Genomic DNA, 24,135 nt, shown 5'->3' with positions numbered 1-24,135 from the left:
GTTATGAATATTATGGAACTGTAGTTATTTCTAGTTTTCCTGATTCAGCGGATCCTTAAAATCAAAATACACACTGCTTAAATAATAATAATCCAGACTCAAAATCGAAAGCAACCAAAATATGCACTAGCATAGATTAAAGTGGACATGACATAATGGCTTGTTCATGTATACTTGTAATAACATCAGACGCAGAGAGACACCATTATCAGAGGACAACAGACTGAGTGAATGGAAAGTGCATCGACAGTAGATACTAAGTGGCTGTGCTTTATTTATGAGATAGACATGTCAAGACAAAGCCATTAGCTCATGTTTTTAGTTTTGAAAAATCCTACATTCTGGGTTTTGAGTTTGCATTAAAACCATAAAGCATAGGAGCAGAATTCGGTCCATCGAGTCTGCTCTGCCATTCCAGATGATCTCTCTCAACCATATTCTTCTGCCTTCTCCCCGTAACCTTTGACGCCCTGACAAATCAAGAACCTATCAACCTCCGCTTTATGACTTGCCTTCCACATCTGTCTGTGGCATTGAATTCCACAGATATACCACCCTCTGGCTAAAGAAATTCCTCTTCATCTCTATTCTAAGGAGACACCCTTCTATTCTGAGTGCTCCCCTGTAATTTTTTTTGGAAGAATATTATATCCAGATTCATCAAGACAGTGCTTGCAACCTGCTGCAGGAAACACTGATGACCAGCCCTCCAGCACTGATGATTTCAGACATTTAAATAGTCCATTTAGATATGCAATGATTACTCCTTTAATTTCATTCAAATGCAGAGCTTTTTTTCCTGTGCATGCACAAGGAACGATTGCCTCTAATGCCATGATACTTCAGATTGCTGTGTGTCCACCAGTGTGTGGTGGAGGCTGTATAAAAGGCGCTTGCCTCAAAACTGTCAACTCACTGGATGCCTTACTGCTCTTCCGAGTGCCATGCTGCAGGTTTAAGATCCGTGAAGTAAACGGTGACAGGTGCAACTTATATCTAAAAACTAGATCGACTTGGAGGAGGGGGTTGGCCCCAAGATTACACAGATATTCTAATCAGAGAAAAAAGGTCAACCAAAAGGGGATCGATATTCCCAATTTCTGGCATGAACCCTGGACAAGTTAAGAAACAGTAAATGTAGCCATCTTGAATATGAGCATCATGCACATTGTCAAGGGAAGGAGTGAGGGGTACTGATTTGCCGTGTCTGTCTAATGTATGAGTTAAACCAGAATGCCCAACACTTTAGCAGTGTTTTGGCCAAGGTGGCATTCCATACCATCTACTTACCTTGTACAAACCACTGTGGCTCTGGTCTCACTGAAACATGCTTTGAGAATGGCTGGGGATTTGAGAATTTTCTAGGGTGGAGAAGATCCCCTCATTCACTTTAAGTTTTACACCATCATCTCTGTTTCCCACTTGTGATTTTCCTATTGACATGGAGCCATCTGTACAACGATTCACAATCTGCTACCACTTACTCTACAGGCTGACACTAGCTCCCGCCTACGTCACCGCTAAACGTGAATCCACCGCACAATGTTGCACAAGCCCTCGATGAGGCTCCTTCTAAACTTACTAAGCCAGCGATCAGCAATGGAGATAAAAGGGTGTTTTGTGTAGAAGAGGTACTACGTCAAACTGAGTCACGAGGAGAAAATCCAGCTCCCCCTCTCGGACAATAACACTTATAAATTATCACAACTTTCAACACTTGACATTATAGAACTTTCACTTTACATGATGATCAAAGACTATATAAAAAATCTAATCCAATAAGTTACAAAGTTTTGTCCTTAATTACAGCTTCTTTGTAAACAGTTAATTTCATTATGGTTGATTCATAGTGTCATAGAATGCTACAGCACAGAAACAGGCCCTTCCCTCCTATCTAGTCCGTGCCAAACTATTAATCTGCCTAGATTCACTAAAGAAAGAGCAAGTGATGGTGAAAGGCACGGACTGAATCTCACGAATGGCCCTACAGTGAGTGACTCCCTGACATGCACATCTTGTATGTCGAGGAACTTGAAAGTAAAATGTCCAAAGAGCTGATGCCTTCTGCTGTTATAAAGCACTACTGCTGCCATGGTGGAATATACTGATTAGATTGCCGCGTGTGCTTCATGAACTCCTCGGGTGCAGGTGGCATGCGTGTGCTCTGTGAGTCGTCTCAGATGCTCTCCACAAAGCTGCCGGGGAAGAGTCCCGTTTTGCCATTCCGCTGCAGGGTGCCCTTAAACCAACCGTCCTCACGCTTCTTGTGTACAAACACAATGTCGCCATCTTTTAGCTCCAGCTCAGCCTCACTCTGTGGAGGGTAGGATACAACAACTCTGTACCTGGTCAAAAAGAAGAGGATACCATTAGACAGGCCCAGGCCATTGGACCGAGCTCAAATCTGGACTGCCAAGCACAACACAGGAAGATAGTCCAGGGATGCTTCTTTAGTTAGAGTAGCTGGGGAAGCTATGGGGGGGGGGGGGGGGGGGTCACAGTAGTGTAGCAGTTAGTGCAAATCACTTTACAGTACCAGTGAACCGTTTCCTCTGGGTACTCGAATTCCCTCCCACGTTCCAAAAGATATACAAGTCAGGGTTAGTAAGTTGTAGGCATGGTACGTTGGTACTGGAAACATGGTGAAGCTTGAGGGCTGCCCCCAGCACATCACCAACACAAGAGACGTATTTCACTGTATGTTTCAATGTATATCTGACAAGTAAAGCTAACTTTTCATCTTTACTTATTTTGTTTTTTATCTAGTGCCACTCACAAGATTTTTATTTGTTTTTTTGCAGCATTCACTGTAGAAATTATGTGCATGAAAATCCCAGGAGATCAGCAGTTTTGAGATACTCACACCACCCTGTCTGGCACCAACAATCACTGCATGGTCACAGTCACTTCAAGTACATTTTCTCCCCACTCTGATGTCACACAGTTGACCATGTCTGCATGCTTTTATGCAGTGAGTTGCTGCTACATGATTGGCTGATTAAATATTTGTATTAATAAGCTGGGGTACCTACTAAAGTGGCCACTGAGTGTACAAACTGCATCACTGCCTGGTTTTGGAATTGCGCCGTCTCGGATCGCAAGACCCTGCAGCGGATAGTGAGGTCAGCTGAGAAGATCATTGGGATCTCTCTTCCCGCTATTACAGACATTTACACCACATGCTGCACCCGCAAAGCAAACAGCATTGCAAAAGACCCTGCGCACCCCTCACACAAAATCTTCTCCCTTCTGCCATCTGGCAAAGCATTCGGGATCTCACGACCAGACTGTGCAACAGATTCTTCCCCCAAGCCATCAGACTCCTCAATACTCAGAGCCTGGACTGACATCTACATCATTTATTATTATATTGTAATTTGTCCTCTACTGTGCCTATTGTCTTGTTTATTAATTATTGTACTGCCCTGCACTGTTTTGTGCACTTTATGTCATTCTGTGCAGGTCTATAGTGCTGTTTTTTTAATGTTTTTTCATAGTCTAGTGTAGCCTTGTGCAGTCTCACATAGTCTAGTGTAGTTTTGTGTTGTTTCAGGTAGCACCAGTGTCCTGGAGGAATGTTGTTTTGTTTTTACTGTGTACTGTACCAGCAGTTTATGATCGAAATGACAATAAACTTGACTTGACTTGATGATGCAGTCTATTATTTATAACTAAACAGCATCAAAGTCTTTCCAATACAAAAGACACATTCAAAAATTACTAAAAGAACAATGGCTTTCATTATGTTCACATAATGGACATAATCAAGTTCAAAATATTCTGTGGACATAAAGTATGTATTCATGAGGACAGGAAGATTCGATGAACAGCAAAATAATCCAGTGATGTTATTGAAGGAATAAAAGATAACCCATCCTCATCACATTCTACAAGGGTTGTATTGAGAACATCCCTGCATCACTGCCTGGTACGGAAATTGCACTTTCTCAGATCGCAAGACCCTGCAGCGGATAGTGAGGTCAGCTGAGAAGATCATCGGGGTCTCTCTTCCCGCCATTATGGACATTTACACTACACGCTGCATCCGCAAAGGAAACAGCATTATGAAGGACCCCACTCACCCCTCATACAAACTCTTCTCCCTTCTGCCGTCTGGGAAAAGGCACCGAAGCATTCGGGCTCTCACGACCAGACTATGTAACAGTTTCTTCTCCCAAGCTATCAGACTGCTCAATACCCAGAGCCTGTACTGACATCTTACTGCCCTATTGTCCTGTTTATTATTTATTGTAACGCCTGCACTGTTTTGTGCACTTTATGCAGTCCTGGGTAGGTCTGTGGTCCAGTGTAGTTGTTTTTTTTTTCTCTCTGTATTATTTTTTACGTCGTTTAGTCTAGTTTTTGTACTGTGTCATGTAACACCATGGTCCTGAAAAACGTTGTCTCATTTCTACTATGTACTGTACCAGCAGTTATGGTCGAAATGACAATAAAAGTGACTTGACTTGACTCTCAACCTTTCTCCTTACCTGCCCATCATCTTCCTCTGGGTCTTCTCCTTCTTCCCTTTCTGCCCTAGTCCACTCCCCTCTCCTTCTTCCATGAATCACCTCCCAGCTTCCCGCATCATCCTCCTCCCTCTTACCTGCTAGGTATACTTCTTCCCTTCCCACCCTCACATTCTAGCTTCCGCACCCTTTCTTTTTGGTCCTGATGAAGGGTCTCTGGCCAAAGCGATTTATTCCCCTCCATGCATGCTGTCTGACATGCTGAATTTCTCGAACATTTTGTGTGTTGCTCAAGATTTCCAGCACCTGCTAAGTCTTAAACACGAGGAAGTCTGCAGATGCTGGAAATCCAGAGCAACACACACAAAATGATGGAGGAATTCAGCAGGTCAGGCAGCATCTATGGAAATAAACAGTGGATGTTTCTGGCCAAAACCCATCTTCAGCCCTGGAAATGAAAGGGGAAGTTGCTATAATAAGAAGGTTGGGGGAGGAGAAAGAGGTTAGTTGGAAGGTGGTAGGTGAAGCCAGGTAGGTTAGGAAAATAAAAGGCTGGAGAGGAAGAAATCTGATAAGAGAGTGAGCCATTGGGAGAAAGGGAAGGAGGAGGGGACCCAGGGGGAGGTGATAAGCAGGTGAGAAGAGGCAAGAGGCCAGTGTGAGGAATAGAAGAAGAGGGGAGGGATGAGGGAATTTTTTTGCTACATCTCTTGTGTTGCTGAATGTTGCACTCCAAATGGAGTTTAACACAGGCTTCATACAACAGAGGAACTATCATGTCCTCTTTCCATTGCAGATCTCGCTGACATGAACCTCTGCATCCCACTGAGCACCTGACTGATGTTCCTCTGTATTATCACAGAGATGGAGACATTCCTGCTACTGCTCTTACTGGACTTCCATCAAATTAAAACCATTAAACACAGTGATTCTGCAGATGCTGTAAATCTGGAACAAAATAGATAACATGATGGAGGAACTCAGCAGATCAGACAGTGTCTATGATGGGGGAATAGACACTCAACTTTTCAGGCTGACTCTCCCCTCAGTCCTGATGAAGGGTCTCGGCCTCCAGCATTTTGTGTGTGTTAGTTTTTTGGATTGGAACAGTATGAAGCAACCAGAGGACATGTATTTAAACATAATGCCTACAGTACAAAAAGAAGTACTAGGAGGTGTGTGTGAGTGAGTGAGTGAGTGTGAGTGTGTGTGCGTGCGCGTGCATGCGTACGCAGAGGATTGGTTGGGATCCAAAATGTTTAACTGGAAAAAGTTCCTAAGCCACAAAGCATATTTATGTAATTTTCTTTCAAAAGTAGGACTGTAACCTGCTTTCCCAGCAAAGCTCTCAGGAATGGGGCTATGCACTTTGAAACATTGCCACAGGTGTGGAAGGGCCAAATGGTTTCTCTTTAGAGACACACAAGGCTGCAGGTGCTGGAAGCTGGACCAACAAACTGTCAGAGGCACTCAGTAGGAGAAAGAAATTGTATGCACTTTGGGGATTGAAACCCTGAGCCAGGATGAAGCGTGGAGAGTGGATAGAGAGGAGACACAAGCAGAATGCAGAAATGTGAGAGTGTCAGGGGTCAGAAATGAGTGTCATTGTTGTTACAAAAGAGAAGATAGTTGGAAAGCTGGAAAGCATAAAAGTTGATTAGTCACCTGACCCAATCGACTGCCCCCCAGAGTTCTGAAAGAGGTAGCTGAAGAGATTGTAGAGGCATTTTGAGAATCACTAGATTCTGGAATGGTTCCTGTGGACTGGAAAATTGCAAATGTTATTCTACTCTTTAAGAAGGGAGGGATGCAGAAGACAGGATATTATAGGCTGGTTAGTCTGACATCAATAGTTGGAAAGGATACCTTAGGATGCGGTTTTAGGATACTTGGAGGCAACATAATAAAAATACCCAAAGTCAGCATTGCTTTCTAAAGGAGAAATCTTGCCTGACAAATCTGTTGGAATTTTTCGAGGAAGTAACAGGTCAGATAAACAAAAGAGAGTCAATGGATGTTGCTTATTTGAATTTTCAGAGGGCATTTAATGAGGTGCCGCACATGAGGCTGCTTAAAAGGTAAGAACCCATAGTATTTCAGCAAAGATACAAACTTGGATAGAGCATTGGCAGGAGGCAAAGAGTGGGAATAAAGGAGGCTTTTTCTGGTTGGCTGCCAATCACTAGTGGTGTGCCACAGGAGTTGGTGTTGGGAGTCAGTCAGTTTTCTTTTCACGTTGTATGTCAATGATTTGGATGAAGGAATTGATGGCTTTATGGCCAAGTTTGTAGATGATACGAAGATAGATGGAGGGACAGGTGGGGGTATGGTCACACACTTTGAAGGAATAAAAGCGTGGACTATTTTCTAAATGGGGAGGAAATTCAAAAATCAGAGGTGCAGAAAGACTTGAGACTCCTCGTGCAGGATTTTCTGACGGTTAACTTCCAGGTAATGAAGGCAAATGCAATGTTAGCATTCATTTCAAGAGGATCAGAATACAAAAGCAAGCATCTAAATCTGAAGCTTTACTTGGAGCATGGTGAGCAGTTTTGGGCCCCTTATCTGAGAAAAAATGTGCTGGCATTAGAGGGAACCAGAGGAGTTTCACGAGAATGATTCCAGGAATGAAAGGGTTAACATATGAGGCGTGTTTGATAGTTCTGGGCCTGTAGTTTAGGAGAATGATAGGGATCTCATTACAGCCTATTGAATACTGAAAGGCCTACATAGAGTGGATGTGAAGAGGATGTTTCCTATAGCAAGTGAGTCCAGGACCAGAGGGCATAGCCTCAGAATTGAGGGATGTACATTTAGAACAGAGATGAGGAAATACTTCTTTAGCTAGAGGTTGGTGAATCTGTGGAATTTGTTGCCACAGATGTCTATGCAGGCCAAGTCAGTGGGCATATTTAAGGTGGAAGTTGTTAAGTTCTTGGTTAATCAGGGTGTCAAAGAGAACAAGGAGAAGGCAGGTGAATGGGGTTGAGAGGGGTAATAAATAGGCCATGATGGAATGGCGGAGTAGACTCGATGGGCCAAATGGCCTAATTCTGCTCCTATGTCTTATGTTTATGGATATGGAGGCACAGGAAATAATAGACAGAGAAAAGGTTGGTGGAAATCTCTTTATATTGTTGCAGAATGGAATTTGTGGCCATTTTGGATCGAAACCCTGGGTAAGGACTAAGTGTGGAGAGAGGAGATGGAGGCACGGGAGATGACAGGCAGGGTCCAGAGTGCATCACAGAATCACATTTGTTTTACAATCCTTTTCAGGCTCTCAGATCTTCTTCGTTGGTCTCTTAAATTTAAACTATCTCCCACAAAAGCTAATTGCCAGGTCATCTTTTTTGAACTACAATCCTAAACAGTTTCAATGCCTAAAACTATAAGGGATACAGACACAGCTGACACTTTTAAATGCTAGCTCAAAACCTATTTATTTCACCTTGCTTTTAGCTAACATCATTCTTTTTTTAATATATTTGTACTTTATCCCATTGTAAAGCACTTTGAACTAAATCATTTGTATGAAAATTTGTATAATAAATAACATTATTAAAAGGAGTTGTCATAAATCTCTTTACTTTGCTGCACAAGTTCAACACCAGTTCAATAAGCCATGCCAGTAGACCATGGGAGAAAGGGAAGGAGGGGAACCAGAGGGAGGTGATAGGTAGGTGAGGAGAAGAGGAAGGGTGAGAGGATAACCAGAATGGGAATAGTAGTTCTGAAATCATATGGAGTATTCAGCAGGATGAGTGGAATTCACATGAAAAGTCACTGGGCAGGATTGTAAACTGTTTCCCTCTCTGTTGATTTACTGAGTATTACTGGTCATTTATGTCCTTGTTCCAAGCCAGCCAGTTCACGTTTGCAGCACCTGGCCTGGTATGGAAACACCAATGCACTTGAAAGGAAAAGCCTACAAAAAGTAGTGGAGGCCCAGTCCGTCACGGGTAACGTCTTCCCCCACTATTGAGCACTTCTACAAAGAGCACTGTCAGAGAAAAACGGTATCCATCATCAGGGACCTTCACCATCCAGGCCATGCTCTCTTCTCACTGCTGCCATCAGGAAGGAGGTGTAACAGCCTTAGGTCCGACACCACATAAGTTCACTCAACAAACAGGCTTTTACCAGCATGGATAACTTCACTCACTTACAAGGACTCTACAATTGATGTTATAAAAATTTATATATTATTATTTTGTTTTTTTCTTTTTCGTATGTACAATTCGTTGTCCTTTACATGCAGTTTTTCATTGATTCTATTGTTTCTTTGTATTTACTGTGAATGCCCACAAGAAAATGAATCTCAAGGTAGTATATGGTGACATACTGTATATATACTTTGATAATAAATTTTCTTTGAACTTTGGAGATGCTCAAATACTACTTTAAGATTTGAGCAAACTGCATTCAGCCAGTGGAGGAGCAGGACACATGATCAAGCAGGCTTCACATCCAATGTTGTGCCAAGGTATTCACACAGTCCTCTACTATTCCAATAAAATATTCTGGGAAATTTCAAAGTAGAGTTTTCAGTTTGCACAGAGCACATTTGGTAAATTTATAACAGCAACACTGTTAATAATTTACAGTTCAAAATGGGTTTCTTCAAACTAATAAATGCAATCCAGCCAAAGTCATTTTGTTAATAATTTATGAGCTCTGCAGAATTGTTCTGTTGCTTGAGATTTACCAGAAAAGGGAGGAGTGCTGGTGATAGGGTGGGGCGGGGGGGGGGGGGTGGAGAGAAACAGTGAGATAGAAAGATTGAGACAGACAGAGACAGAAAGAGAGAGAGAGACAGATGGAGACACAGAGAAAGAGAGGGGCACACAAAGGAGGGAGAGGGAGAGAGAGGGAGATACAGGGGTGTGGTAGAAATGGGGGTGGAGAAAGTCAAGGGGGGAGGAGATGGTTAGAGGGTGAGAGTGGTAATGAAGAGGGTGAAAAGGTATTCTTAGACAAATATTTTATGCAAGACCAGTTGGTCAAATAGAGAATATACAATTTTTGTTAAGATGCCAACTTAAGGAGATGATTGTAGGGAAACAAGGCTGAAACGTTACCTTTCGCATGGTATGGATTTGGATTCCAACTGAACTGAACCCATGGATGAACAAGGTTGCCTTGGAGGAGGAGCGATGGGAACACCAGAGTCCAAGGAAGCAGTCTTCCGATGGAGTGTTTCAAACATTGCTCCAATAGTTTCTGTGTCTACAGGGCAGGACCCAGCTCTGTTGTGGTTCACGCCTGCAGAGACCTCAGGCCCCACAGCCCCCTGTAGCACTGTCTCTGAAGCAGCCTGTTCGGATTCTAATGTAGGTGAGGACGGAGGCGAAGGGCGAGACTTCCGCTTTGTAGATGCGCCAGATAGGAGTTTCAGAAAACTCTTCTTCTCCTTCTGTAAGGAAGCAAGAAAACCACCCAATAGTCTTCATCACCAATGGACAATTCCAACAGATGAATCTCACACTTGCCAGAGTACTAGAGCACTGGCTGTCAATTACTGTGTCACAAGAACACTCCCAGAGAATCTGCAAATCATGCAGAAAAGTGCATTATCTGACCTATCTTTTGACTGTTTCAGGACAACCCCTAACCCACCCATTGAAGGCATGAAATGGCTGTATTCAGGTGCCAGACATTATCTTAAGGTGATTGGAGGAAAGTTCAAAGGGATGTCAGAATCAGAATCAGAAGCAGTTCAATGCAATACATAATCTAATAGAGAGAAAAAAATAATAATAAATAAAATAAAACATAATAATAAATAAACAAGTAAATCAATTACATATATTGAATAGATTATTAAAAATGTGCAGGGGGACTTCCGGTAAGATGGCGATTGTTTAGCTGCACCGAACTTTTGTTCCGTTACTGTTGCTATCTTTGCACTAAATGTCTCCATTTTTTAAACCTTAGGAATTTTTTCGGTATCTCTTACTTGCCTGTGAACATATCTAACTTACAATGTCTAGCAAGAGTTCTAAATCCGGGAGAAAGGAAGCTACAGCTCTCTCAGACGAGATCCTGGCTGCGCTCGGAAAGCTCCGAGATGAAATTTAAAGAAGACAAACTGGATCAGATCAACGATAAAGTGGACAAACATGCCAAACACCTATCTCGCATCGATTCGACTTCTGAAGATTTAGAAAGTCGTGTTCGATACTTGGAGACTCTGTTCCAGCTTAGAGGAAAAATGTAACAAACTCCTTTCCAAAATGGTGGATCTCGAAAATCGCAGCAGACGCTGCAATCTTAGAATTCTTGGATTGCCAGAGGCCACCGAACAGGGATCAACCGTGAAGTTTTTCGCCAAGTTTCTCTGTGAGATATTCGGGAAAGATTTGCTTCCAAACCCGCCTGAGCTCAAATGGGCACACAGAGTCTACGTTCCCTCCGGAATTCTGGGCTCCCGCCCGTGACCAGTAATCTTGTGCTTCCATCAATACCAGGTAAAACACAGTCTGATTGTAGAGGCACGTCGCAGGGGTTCTTTTACTTTCCAGGATACAACCATTCGCTTTGTGGAAGATTTTGCACCCCAGACCTTAAAGATGCGCGCTGAGTTTAAAGGCGCAATGAAAGTGCTTTTTGATTGTGGTTTTAAACCCTCTCTTCGTACTCCTGCCGATCTACGAATCAAGCTTAATACTGGAAAATACAAGTGGTTCAAATCAGTGAAGGAAGCTGAAGCGTTTGTGGCAAGTCTTCCGGCTATCCAGTCATCTTCGGAATCCGATCGGACCTCCTAAAATGGTGGATAAGTACTCCTCGTAGTAAAATCACTTTTTCTGGACTCAGACTTTACTTGAATCACTCAGACATTATTCATTGAAACTTTAAGGGCTGTTGACAATCTCTCCCTGGATTTGGTGTGTGTGTAATCTATTTTTATTCTTGTATAACTTTATCTACAGAGTTCTACAACTGACTCTAACTTGTTTTGGAGGTTCGAAGTCTTTAGTGAAGGCCTCCCTGTTTGTTGGTTCACAGTTTAATTGCTGATTTATTTTTCCTTTTTTAAATATATTTATTTATTTTATTTTTTCTTTTCTTTTCTTCACCCCTTTTTTCTAATCTCTGAATTTTTTTCTCTCCTCTCTGTAAATGGTTGATAAATACTCGTCTTGAATTTATAATTTTCCCCTTCCTCTCCTTTTTTTTTTACTTTTTTTTTCCCTTTCTCTTACTTTATTCTTCTATAATTTTTCGCGGGTAGGTTAGTTTTGGTTTTCTTCCGATTTTCTCTGTATTAAGTTTTATATTTCTGCAGAAGATGTTCTAATCTGTAGTTATGTTTTCTAGTGCATAAACTAGTTACTATTTGCTATAGTATTTATACGGAACTGCTGTTAATGACACAGATCTGGAAGTTGTATTTGGGTTAATTTATTTGGTAGAGCTAGCTACTTGTTTTGGTAGCCGTCTAGTTTTGGGTTGTGTGGATGGGGTGGGTTTTCCAGTTCCAACATCACTCACTGTATTTATTGTTTCTCTTTATTGCTCAGGACATGTATATGTTTTGATTTTACGAATCTATGTTTACATCTCTGCTCCCAGACTGCTATTGTACTGCTTGACTTTTTATATGCCTGCTGTCTTTTATGCATTAGTAATTGATAATGGCTAGTGCACTTAAATTCGTGAGCTGGAATGTAAAGGGATTGAATCACCCTGTTAAAAGGAGGAAGGTATTCTCACATATCAAACAACTCAAAGCTGACATTGCTTTCCTTCAAGAAACTCATATTCGTTGTTCTGATAACTCCCGGCTTCTGTCAAAGTGGGCGGGTCAGCATTTTCATTCATCCTTTGCCGCTAAAGCTAGGGGAGTCTCCATTCTTATTAACTCAAATATTCCTTTTGAACTCCATAATAAAATATCTGATACAAATGGCCGTTTTATTATTGTTTCTGGTAAACTATATAACACTAAAGTTGCACTAGCAAACCTTTATCCCCCCAACTTTGATGATGTTAACTTTTTTGAACGGTTTTTTTCCTCACTACCAGACTTAAACTCATACTCTCTTATACTGGGTGGTGACTTCAACTGTTGGTTGGATCCTAATCTGGATCGATTGTCCTCTGTTACCAGATCACCTACTAAATCTGCCTTAGCTATCCAATCGTTTCTCTCTAATTTTGGTATCTCTGATATATGGCGTTTCCTCCATCCTACGGAGAGATTATTCTTTTTTCTCACATGTTCACCATACCTTCACTAGAATTGACTATTTCTTACTCGATAACCAACTTATCCCATTTGCCCACTCTTGTGACTATCAGAGTATACTGATTTCTGACCATGCCCCAATTACCCTCTCTCTGAACTTTCCTGGTCTCCCTCAGAGGAATAAACACTGGCGGTTTGATTCAACTTTATTATCGGATGATGATTTCGTAAAATTTATTAAGGATCAGATAACCTTTTATTTTAACACTAATACATCACCTGAAGTGCCATCCCAGATTGTCTGGGATGCCATGAAAGCATATCTGAGGGGTCAAATAATCTCTTACACAGCAAATCTCAACAGAAGATCCCATGCAGATCGATTAGACCTCATTAACCAGATTAAAGATTTGGATCAAATATATGCCCAAGCTAAGAACCCTGAATTATACAAGAAGCGCGTTGAACTCCAAACTAAATTTAACCTTCTGTCCACTCAACCTGTCGAATGCCAACTTCTCGAAAGCAAGAGTCGCTTTTACATTCATGGGGATAAGTCTGGTAAATTCCTAGCCAATCAGCTGAGGCGTTCCAAAGCCAAACAACATATTACAAAGATCCGGAAGGAGAACGGAGACTTTACATCGGATCATTTAGAAATTAATGACGCATTTAAAATTTTTTATTCTCGGCTTTATTCCTCTGAATCTCTGAATGAGGATATCTCTGTTGATCAATTTTTACAGAATCTGAATATCCCCTCACTTTCATCTGATTTCAAAGCCAAACTCAATGCGCCTATATCATCAGAAGAAATATATTTTGCAATTTCTGCACTGTCCTCAGGGAAATCTCCTGGACCTGATGGGTTCCCTGTAGAATTTTATAAATCATTCTCTTCACTTCTTTCTCCTCAGTTACTTTCAGTATTATCTGACTCATTTAATTACGGCAAATTGCCACCCTCTTTCAATGAGGCATCTATTATTCTTCTTTTAAAAAAGGGCAAAGACCCAACAGAGTGTTCCTCGCATAGGCCGATCTCTCTGCTCAATGTTGATGTAAAGATCTTAGCTAAAGTTTTGGCTCATAGATTAGAAACCGTTATTCCCTCCATTATCTCTGATGACCAAACAGGCTTTATTAAAAACCGTCTCCCTTTTTTTAACATTCAGCGTTTATTTAATATCTTATACTCAGCTCCAACTGGGATTCCTGAATGTGTTATTTCCCTCGATGCGGAGAAAGCATTTGATCGTATAGAGTGGAACTACCTTTTTGCAGTCTTAGAAAAATTTGACCTCGGCCAAAGTTTCATATCTTGGATCCAATTGCTGTACCTGTGTCCTACTGCTTCTGTTTTAACTAATTTTCAGAAATCCCAAGTATTTAATCTCAAACGTGGCACCCGTCAGGGATGCCCCTTAAGTCCCTTTCTCTTTGATTTGGCTATAGAACCTTTGGCGATAGCATTTCAAAACTGTCCTGAATTGACCAGGATTTGGAGAGGGGGTGTTGAGCATAAAGTTTCTCTCTATGCTGATGACTTATTACTCTTTCTCTCAAATCCGTCTACATCCTTACCTCTAATGTTTTCACTTCTTGACCAGTTTAGCCAGATCTCTGGCTATAAACTCAACTTACATAAGAGTGAACTTTTCCCAATTAATAAAGAAGCACAAGAACTAATATTTTGTGATCTCCCTTTTAAAGTAGTCCATAATCAATTTACTTATCTTGGAATTACAGTCACAAGGAAGTTTAATGATCTCTTTCGTGAAAACTTTGCCAATCTTTCATATGCTATAAAACAGAGTCTGGTACAATGGTCACCTCTATCTATGTCTTTGGTAGGTCGTATTAATGTTGTTAAAATGTATGTTCTCCCCAAATATATATACTTATTTCAATCTATCCCAATTTTTATTCCTAAATCTTTTTTTGATTCCTTAGACTCTATTATTTTGTCATATCTGTGGCAGAATAAGCGCTCTAGAATTAATAAAATCCATCTCCAAAAATCCAAAAAAGAGGGTGGCATGGCTTTACCTAACTTTCGTTTATATTATTGGGCAGCTAATATACGCTGTGCTACCTTTTGGTCTTTTTTCCATGGCCAACCCAAGTGCCCTAATTGGGTGGCAATGGAGTTGAGCTCCACTAAAGAATTATCTATCTCTGCACTTCTTGGCTCTGCACTCCCTAGTAGTCTGCCCAGATCAATAGCTAATCCTCTTGTTAGACACACTTTGCATATATGGGCTCAGTTCAGGAAAAGCTATGGTTTCCAGGGGTTTTCCGTTTCCAGCCCTGTCGCACATAATCACCTTTTTTTACCTACTACGTACAATTCAGCATTCCATGTTTGGTATAGGAAGGGCATTAGACATTTTGAAGATCTTTTCATTGATAATCGCTTCGCTTCTTTTCAGCAGCTCTCTGTTAAGTTCAATCTGCCTAACGCTCATTTTTTCAGATATCTCCAAATCCGACACTTTATTGCTCCTTTAATTCCTAACTTTCCTGAAATGCCTGCGAAAAATGCTATGGACCTATTTCTTTCCATTAATCCACTAGGTAAAGGTTTAATATCAATTATCCGAGATAAACTAGCAGCCTTATGACGGGCCCCTGTGGATAAAATTTAAATGGCCTGGGAGCAGGATTTAAATATCTCCTTATCCGAAGAGAGCTGGGACTCAGTTCTCAAATCGGTTAACTCAACCTCTCTTTGTGCTCGCCATTGCCTTTTACAGTTTAAGATTGTTCATAGAGCCCATATGTCTAAATCTAAACTATCTTGATTCTACCCTGGCATTAGTCTGCTCTGTGATAAATGCAAGAGGGGCATGGCCTCTCTCATTCATATGTACTGGTTCTGTCCTAGCTTGGAGAAATTCTGGAAAGATGTCTTCACTACGTTATCGTGTATTCTGAATCAGCACCTAGAACCTAACCCCTTAATTGCTCTGTTCGGTTTTTGGGGCGAGGCAGATTTATGTCTGGGTCCGACCAAATGCCGAATACTATCCTTTGCCTTTCTCCTGGCGAGACGCTTGATCCTCCTTAGATGGAGAGATGTTGGCCCGCCCACTCATGCACAATGGCTTAACGACATTATGGCCTGCTTGGACCTCGAAAAAATTCATTATTCAGTTCTTAATTCAGATCTAAAGTTCCATAAGGTCTGGGGACCTTTTATCGAGTACTTTCATAACCTTCCTCTTGACTAGGGTTTTTTTTTTCTTCTTCTTTTCGGTCCCTTGCTTTCAGCTCCCTTTTTTTTCTGGTAGTAGGCATTATTATCCTCTGTTGCTAAGTGTATTCACAGTCTGGGAGTTTGACTGTCCTGACTTATACTCTCTATATTGTGTTGTGGTCGGTCTGGAGTTGTTGTTGTTTTTTTCTTGTGTTGTGGGGCTTGGGGAGGATACTAAGCTTACTTGTCTTTAATTTAGGTGCTTTTTTGTTAAATTCTCTTCCTTTGTAGCATATTGTAATTGTATGCTTAATTTTGCACTGTATTAATGTTCCTCATTGGGATTTGGGGTTTTTAATTTGTAAAATGTTTTGAAAAACTAATTAAAAAAAAATTTTTTTTAATGTGCAAAAACAGAAATACTGTACAAGTGTCCCCCGCTTTAGGAATGTTCGCTTTATGCCACTTCGCTTTTACAAAAGACCTCTGTTAGTAACCTGTTTTCGCATTACAAAGAGGATTTTTGCTTTCACTAAAATTTTTCCCATATAAATTAATGGTTCGTCGCTTTACGCCATTTCAGCTTAAGAAAGGTTTCATAGGAATGCTCTACCTTTATAAAGGTGGGGGGAGAGACACCTGTATATTTAAAAAGTGAGGTAGTGTCCAAAGCTTCAAAGTCCATTTAGGAATCAGATGGCAAAGAGGAAGAATCTGTTCCTGAATTGCTGAGTGTGTGCCTTCAGGCTTCTGTACCTCTGACCTGATGGTAACAGTGAGAAAAGGGCATGCCCTGGGTGCTGGAGGTCTTTAATAATGGTCGCTGCCTTTCTGAGACACCGATCCCTAAAGATGTCCTAGGTACTTTGTAGGTTAGTACCCAAGATGGAGCTTCTTTCAGTCCTGTGCAGTAGCCCCTCCATACCAGACAGTGATGCAGCCTGTCAGAATGCTCTCCATGGTACATCTATATAAGTTTTTGAGTGTATCTGTTGACATGCCAAATTGCTTCAAACTCCTAATAAAGTATAGCCGCTGTCTTTATACACAGAGTGTGTAAGTTCTTTATACATGAAGTGGTGGGTGCATGAAACACCTGCCCGGGGTGGTGGTAGAGGCAGATAAATCAGGGGCATTTAAGGTGACACATGAATAATAGAAAAGTGGAGGGAAGATTTAGATTTATCTTAGAGTAGGCCAAAAGTTCAGCATAACATTGTGTGCCTAAGAGCCTGTGCTGTGTGGTTGAGTTCGGTGTTCTAAAAGTTTAGCTGGCACTCCCGGGTAATGTGGAGGCTGCTGAACGTTCAGTGATGGCCAGATGAGCTTATTGTCACAAGTAAAATTCTACTAAACATTGAAGTCCATGATTGGTGAAGGCCTGAAACACTGGTGAGGGTTCAATGTTGAAGGGATATGGTCAATTCCAGAAGATTTTTTTTGAACTTACTGATATACACCAAATACACCTATCAATTGAATCTCAATGCTTTGCAAAGCCTCATCACCTAATTTAGTTGCAATGATTAGTCAAGTATTACATCCCAGTGCAAACTACCCCTTCTAATCATTTCCTGTCTTTCAATGTGCCAGGATCGGATAATAGAAATACTCCCATTGGTCAGATTTTACCTCATACACATAAAAGGTCAGGCAGTATCTGTATAAAGGAATAAAGAGTTGATGTTTCGGGCCAAGACCCTTCATCAGCCCAAAACCTCAACTCTTTATTCCCATCCACGGATGCTGTCTGACTTGCTAAGTTCTTTCACATTCTGTGTGTGTTACTCAGGATTTCCAGCATCTGCAGAATCCCTTGTGTTTAAGATTTACCCCATAGATTGGTCTGGTAGCTAATGCACATCCCTCGGCCAGAATCCTGGGCCAAGTGGCTTTACCTTGAGTTTCCATCCTTTTCTGATCTACTCTAACCATTTACACCATCTCTTTAAGAACATCTTTACTCCCTCACACCTTTTTACCAACTTTTGGACAAACCATCATCTGTCAAACCCTCGATCTGTCAAAGACTTTCCACCTTTGCCCTTTCATCTGTTCCTCCACTGGCCATTGCGACACTTGGTTTCTGTTTCAGGTTTTGCATCTGCAGTGTCTTTGCTTCTTGTCCTTCACTGGCGCTTTGGGAGATGTGCTGTGTTTTACTTTTTCAACAATATTGCTAACCAGAACTGCACGAGAGCATATCATAAACACAAGAGGTACTGCAGATGCTGCAAATCTTAAGTAATACACAAAATATGTTGGAGGAACTCAACAGATCAGGCTGTATCTATGGAGGGAAATAAATAGACTGAAATCCACCATAAGGACGGGGGGGGGGGGGGTGCAGAATAGGGCTTCTGCCCTCTTCCTTTCAGTCTTGATGAATGGCTCATCTGTCTCCAGCACATCTGCTCTCAGGATATGAGATGTCCTTTTTTTCCAAAAAAACTGGGTATCCATTCCACTACCGTCATTACTGCACTCACCCACATCTCCTACATATTCCTCACATCTACCCTCACCTCATTCTCCTGCTGTCATAACAGTTCCTTATCTACCACCCACGAGCCTCTCTACACAGCACATCTTTGCCATCTCTAACAAGATCCTACCACTAAGCACATCTTTTCCTTCCTCCCTCTGTCTGCTTTCCATAGGGTTTTCTCTGTATGTGACTGCCTTGCCCACTCGTGCCGATCTGCCGATCTCCGTCGTGGCACCCATCCCTGCAAGCAGGACAGGAGCTGCATATGCCCCTTCACCCCCTACCTCATCTCCATTCCTTCCAGTTGAGACCACACTTCATCTGTGAGCCTGTCAGGGTCATCAACTGTATCTAGTGTTTCTGATGCGGCCTGCTCTACATCAGTGAGATTAAGGAACTGCATTGTTTAGTAACTTTGCTTCATCTGCTGCAAAAGGCACTATCTCCTGGTGGCTACCCATTCCCATTCTAACATGTCTTTCCATGGCCTCCTCTGCTTCCAAGATGAGGCCATACTCAGGGCAGAGGAGCAACACCTCATATTCCATCTGGGTAGCTTCCGACCTGTTAGTATGAACAGTAATTTCTCCATTCCTCATTCTGGTTCTCCTCTCACACCTTCTCTCCTCACAGAACCGTCACTTCACACACTGGTTCCCTTCCTCCTTCCCTTTCTTCCATGGTCTACTGTTCTCTCCTATCAGATTCCTTCTTCTTCAGCCCTTTAAATCTTCCACCTATCCCTTCCCAGCTTCTCTCACTATCACATGACAGCTTGTACTCCTTCCCCTTGCCCACCTTCTTATTCCTGCTTCTTCTGCCTTCAATTCTAATCCTGATGACGGGTCTCGGCCTGAAACATGGACTCTTTTCTCCCCTTCATAGATGCCTCCTGACTTGCTGAGTTCCTCTAGCATTTTGTGCGTGTTCCTGTAAGACTAGGTTGTGATTATACAACATCCCCTTGATCAAGGCTCCCCAGTAGCAGAAACAAGGATAAGCACCTCACCTTTTCTCTGCTCTCCTTCTCAAATTTCCCAGCAGCTGAGACCGCTGGAGGGGCAGCAGTGGGAACAGCTGGGATGGCGCACGTCGCTATGCCCAGCGGCTCCCCCTCCAGCGCTGTGGCACTGACATTCGGAGGGGTTATGGCAGATGCGGCGGAGGTGAGAGCAACGCCCAGCCTGGCTGCCGAGGGAGCTGTGACCACCGCGAAAGGGGCAACCGTCTGTAGGACCTGCTGCGGCTGCTGCAGGGAGGTGGCTTGTTGGTGAGCGACTGAAGTCGTGGGGATGGGAGAGGCTGGGTTGTGCGCTTGGATAGGAGTCACTGCTGCCGTTGGTCGTTCTTGGCCCTGGGCTACAGCTGTGGGGAATAAAGAGATTTCAGCAGGTTAACATTTTAGCATAAAACCTGGACTATAAAGCAAGAGATAGAAAATGTCAGACAGGGAGACTGGGACGAGGGCATTGGGAAAGTTGGAATGTTCCATGTCAGGATTGCAGTGTTATAATATTGATCAAAAATGGAGTGGGGGATCACCCAATTAGAGATTAAAATTTACAGAAATACAAATTCAAACAGCAGTCACTAAGTAAGGCATTCATTCTTCCAGGTTTAATGAAATGAACAGTTTGAGTAACCTGAAACATAACAGCATCTTGCCAATATGGCCTTACCTGTTCGCACTGCATTGCGGGCCTGGTTAACCGTCATTTGGCCAGTCATGTGCATCAGGACTTTCGCCTGTGGATTTGTGGCCTGTGCATGTGCTGCTGATATCACCGCAGTGGGGAGCGGAGGCGTCGGGCTGATGGGTCGGCCGAAGTCCAGGCCATTTCCAGGATTTTTGGATTGAGATGCTGGCAAGGGCATGACTGTGGTGGTTCCTCGACCACCTTGTGCTGTTACTACTGCTGACAGTTTTGACTGGCCTGCTCCAGAAGGTGCTCTACAATTAAAATGTTAAATTAGTGAGCCAAACATATCTGATAATAGGTAGGGACTCTCAACTGACATACAACTGTTTACAGCAAGATTCGCAATCCTTTGCATGGAGTAAGGAATTAAGTTTCCCTTCTCTGCACCACAGAATACATCCTTTTATTTTGATATCACAATACGGGCTCCAGTTTCAATTACTAAATAAGATAGAAACAGCACAATCAACCCAAGCTGGCAATCTTCTAAGCTCTTGATGAACAGCTTGGTCTCTATCTACTGTTGATGGCCTCTGTTATGCTCTTCCCCACAGATGGAAATTCTGCCTCTGCATACAAACAAAATCTTCCATAATTTGAAATCCTGAGCCACCCCTCAGGTTTCTTCCTCAAAATAAGGGCGATCCCGCCAGTTTTGCTATGTACAACCTCATACCTCTGGTATTTGGAAGATTTAAGAAAGAAGACAGAGTTTGCAAATCTTTACATTCTTTAATAGATACATAATTAAATAGCACTTGAATATATTCAAAGGAATTTTTCACGAGAATGGCACAAAAAAGGAACTAAGAGGCACTTGGAGAAGCAATCAAAAGCTTATTCAAAGCAGAAGATATTAAGTATTGTGAAAGGGATATTCAGAAGGTGATGTATTTTGGAAGCAAGAATGAAGCTAGAGGACATGACTGTTCATACCCAAGGGAGCAATGAGGAACAGAGGGGCCTTGGTGCTCCTCTGCCACCTTCATGGATCCAAGGATCCTTCAAGATAGCAGTGCAGGTAGTTAATGTTGTTAAAACCACAAGACCTTAACAAATAGGAGCAAAATTAGGTATTCAGCCCACAGTGTCTCCACCATTCAGTCTATAAATTGTGATCTATTTCTCTCTCAACCCCATTCTCCTGCATTCTCCCTGTACCATTTTACACCCTAACTAATCAAGAACCTATCAATCTCTGCTTTGAATATACCCAATGACCTGGCCTCCACAGCCACCTGTGGCAATGAATTTCTGGCTAAAAAAAACTCCTCCTCAGCTCTTTTCTAAAGTGTTGTCCTTCTATTCTGAGGCTGTGTCCTCTGGTCCGAGACTCTCCCACTATAAGAAACATCCTCTCCACATCCACTCTATCTGTGTCCTCTGGTCCGAGACTCTCCCACTATAAGAAACATCCTCTCCACATCCACTCTATCTGTGTCCTCTGGTTCTAGACTCCCCTACTACAGGAAACATCCCCTCCATGTCCACTCTATCTAAGCCTTCCAATATTCAGTACGTTTCAATGAGATTCCACCCTCATTCTTCTAAACTCTGGCAACTACAGACGCAGAGGCATCACAAAATATTGTAAACCTCACAAAAGATACAATAAAAGAGTGCCACAATGAAGCCATCGTCAGGGTAGAAGATCAACACTTTATATTCCACCTGGGTAGTCTCCAACCTGATAGCAAAAAATATCGATTTCTCTTTCTGCCTAAAAAAAATTTCCATCTCTTCCCTTTTTCTATTCCCCATTCTGGCCTCTTATCTCTTCTTACCTCACCATGGTGCCCCTCCTCCTTCCCTTTCTCCTGTAATCCACTGTCCTCTCCCATCAGATTCCTTCCTCTCCAACCCTTTATCTCTTCCATTGCCTGGCTTCACCTAACACCTTCTAGCTATCCTCCCCTCCCCCTCCCCCTCCTTTATTCTGATGTCTTTCCTCTTCCTTTCCAGTCCTGAAAAAATGTCTCAGCTCAAAGCGTTGACTGTTCATTTCCTTGGATGCTGCCTGACATGCTCAGCTACTCCAACATTTTGTGTGTTGATATTGATCATTTACCATGCTTGGGAATGAATTGCAACTATAATGAAAAGCTAATTATATTTTTTAAGTAAGTGGTTCAAATAAAGAAGTTTTTGTTTTAAGTTTCATTTCAACCTTTAGCTTTGAACAGTCAACATAACCTCACTTCTGGACCATAAACACAAGAGAATCTGCAGATGCTGGAAATCCAGAGTAACAAAAACATAAAACTCATCTGGTTAGGCAGCATCAATGGGGAGAATAGAGCCAATGTTTCATGCCTATACCCTCCAATAACGTCTCCCCTCCTCCTCCCTTTCTAGACCTGATGAAGGGTCATGGCCTCACAGATGTTACCTGACCAGCTGAGTTCCTCCAGCATTTTGTGTGTGTTATTCTTGGTTGTCCAGTTTTCCTCTCATATTCTGGGTAACCTTTTAAATGAAGAAGTCTGTTCAAAATGGCACTTAGCAATTACACCTTGGTCAGTGATATTTCTGCCGTGCTTAACTTCGTACTTTCCAGGTCATCTGCACCACAGCCAAACCCAAAATGGTCAGGCCAAATTTACAACTTAGTATCAAATTTAGAAAATTCATTTTGAGTGGTAATATAAAATCAAAGGAAAAAAACAGAGACTAGGTAACTAGATCAGCACACACAAAATGATGGAGGAACTCAGCAGATCAGGCTGCATCTATGGAAATGATTAAACAGTTAATGTTTCAAGCTGAAACCCTTCATCAGGTCTTGAAAGGAAGGGGGGCAAAGCCAGAATAAGATGATGAGGAGAGGAGAGGAGTACAAGCCAGGTAAGTAGGGTAGGGGAATGAAATAAAAAGCTTGGATGAGATAGGTGGAAAAGATTAAGGGCTGTAGAAGAAGGAATCTGATAGGAGAGGAGAGTCAACCATGTGAGAAAGGGAAGGATGTGGGGCACCAGGTGGAAGTGATGGGCAGGTGAGAAGAGAAGAGGGATGGGGAGGGGTAAAATGACCAGACATAAGAGAAATTGATGTTAAACTAAAATATTTTACACAATTAAAATAATGCAAACCTTTATGTTGGTCTTCCTAAACTGTATCAGATCAACTGTGAAAATGTGGCAAGTGTGCATGCAGTCAATTGATTGCACAGGCCATCGATTGTCCTCCTACACACAGGATACTCTCTCTCCATGCCAAAAGCTTTATATTATGCACATTTTCATCTCAGTGGGGCAGGTTCGTCACTCAGCACTGTGAGATGACCCTGTGCGTACCGTGGCTAACATGACTTAGTAAAAATGTTCCACTCTACTACTCCATTGTTGGTCTTGCTCTGCACATACATAACACTTCCTACAACAAGTTACCATACTGCATTTGATTTTGAGAGCAGGTTGATTCATATATAAAAACACCTGTATGCTCAAATTCTTTATGAGCCTTCCCATATGAGATACTGCTAAGTTAATTTACTATTTCTTTTTACAATATGGGTTCCAAGAAACATGCTACCTATGATATCTTATTATTCTCTGCAAGACTTTTTCTTAATATAATTAAGTATTGTACAGTCAATTACATCACAGTGGGTCTGGAGTCTTAGTGAAACTTGTAGCTTTCCTTGCTAAAGTATATGAGATTCAAGATTTAAGATTGTTTCAGTGTAAGGGAGAACAAAACAATTGTTACTCCAGATCCAATGCAGTACAAAAACCACAATAAGATAAAGAACACAATAATAATAAACATAATCAATATAAATACATAAGAAAGCTTATATACACAGATTGTTTATATGTCCATGAAGTGATGCTAGAGACAGGAGTGTCTGTACATAGGCTGACTGACAGGAAATGATAAAGTATTGGTAGAGGAGCGGGTTACTGGATGGAGGTGTTGATCCGCCTTACTACTCAGGGAAAGTAACTGGTTTTGAGTCTGGTGGTCTTGGTGTGGATGCAAAATAGCCTTCTCCCTGATGGGAGTGAGTCAAACAGTCCATGAGCAGGGTGGGTGGGATCCTTCATGATGTTACTGGCCCTTTTCCAGCACCTTTCTGTATGTAT

General features: G+C 41.9%; 1 protein-coding gene across 7 annotated transcripts in view; it reads right to left on the bottom strand.

Annotated features, from left to right (window-relative positions):
• Window positions 1-250: 250 nt before the first annotated feature.
• Window positions 251-24,135, bottom strand: part of sh3rf1 (SH3 domain containing ring finger 1) — a 194,061-nt gene continuing 170,176 nt past the window's right edge. For 6 of the 7 annotated variants that reach the window (XM_073047887.1, XM_073047889.1, XM_073047888.1 and 3 more), the window contains 4 exons: window positions 20,030-20,301; window positions 19,360-19,715; window positions 9,551-9,885; window positions 251-2,345 (listed from right to left, as the gene is read on the bottom strand). In XM_073047887.1, coding sequence (XP_072903988.1) covers window positions 2,177-2,345; window positions 9,551-9,885; window positions 19,360-19,715; window positions 20,030-20,301 — 1,132 coding nt within the window. In that variant the 3' untranslated portion in view covers window positions 251-2,176. The remainder of the gene's footprint in view (window positions 2,346-9,550; window positions 9,886-19,359; window positions 19,716-20,029; window positions 20,302-24,135) is intronic. The other variant, XM_073047892.1, reaches the window with a different exon arrangement.

The sequence above is a fragment of the Hemitrygon akajei genome, chromosome 6 (genome assembly GCF_048418815.1).
Source record: "Hemitrygon akajei chromosome 6, sHemAka1.3, whole genome shotgun sequence".
NCBI lineage: Eukaryota > Metazoa > Chordata > Chondrichthyes > Myliobatiformes > Dasyatidae > Hemitrygon > Hemitrygon akajei.
The sequence above is the reverse complement of the archived record's forward strand: the minus strand, read 5'-3'. Positions and strand labels throughout refer to the sequence as shown.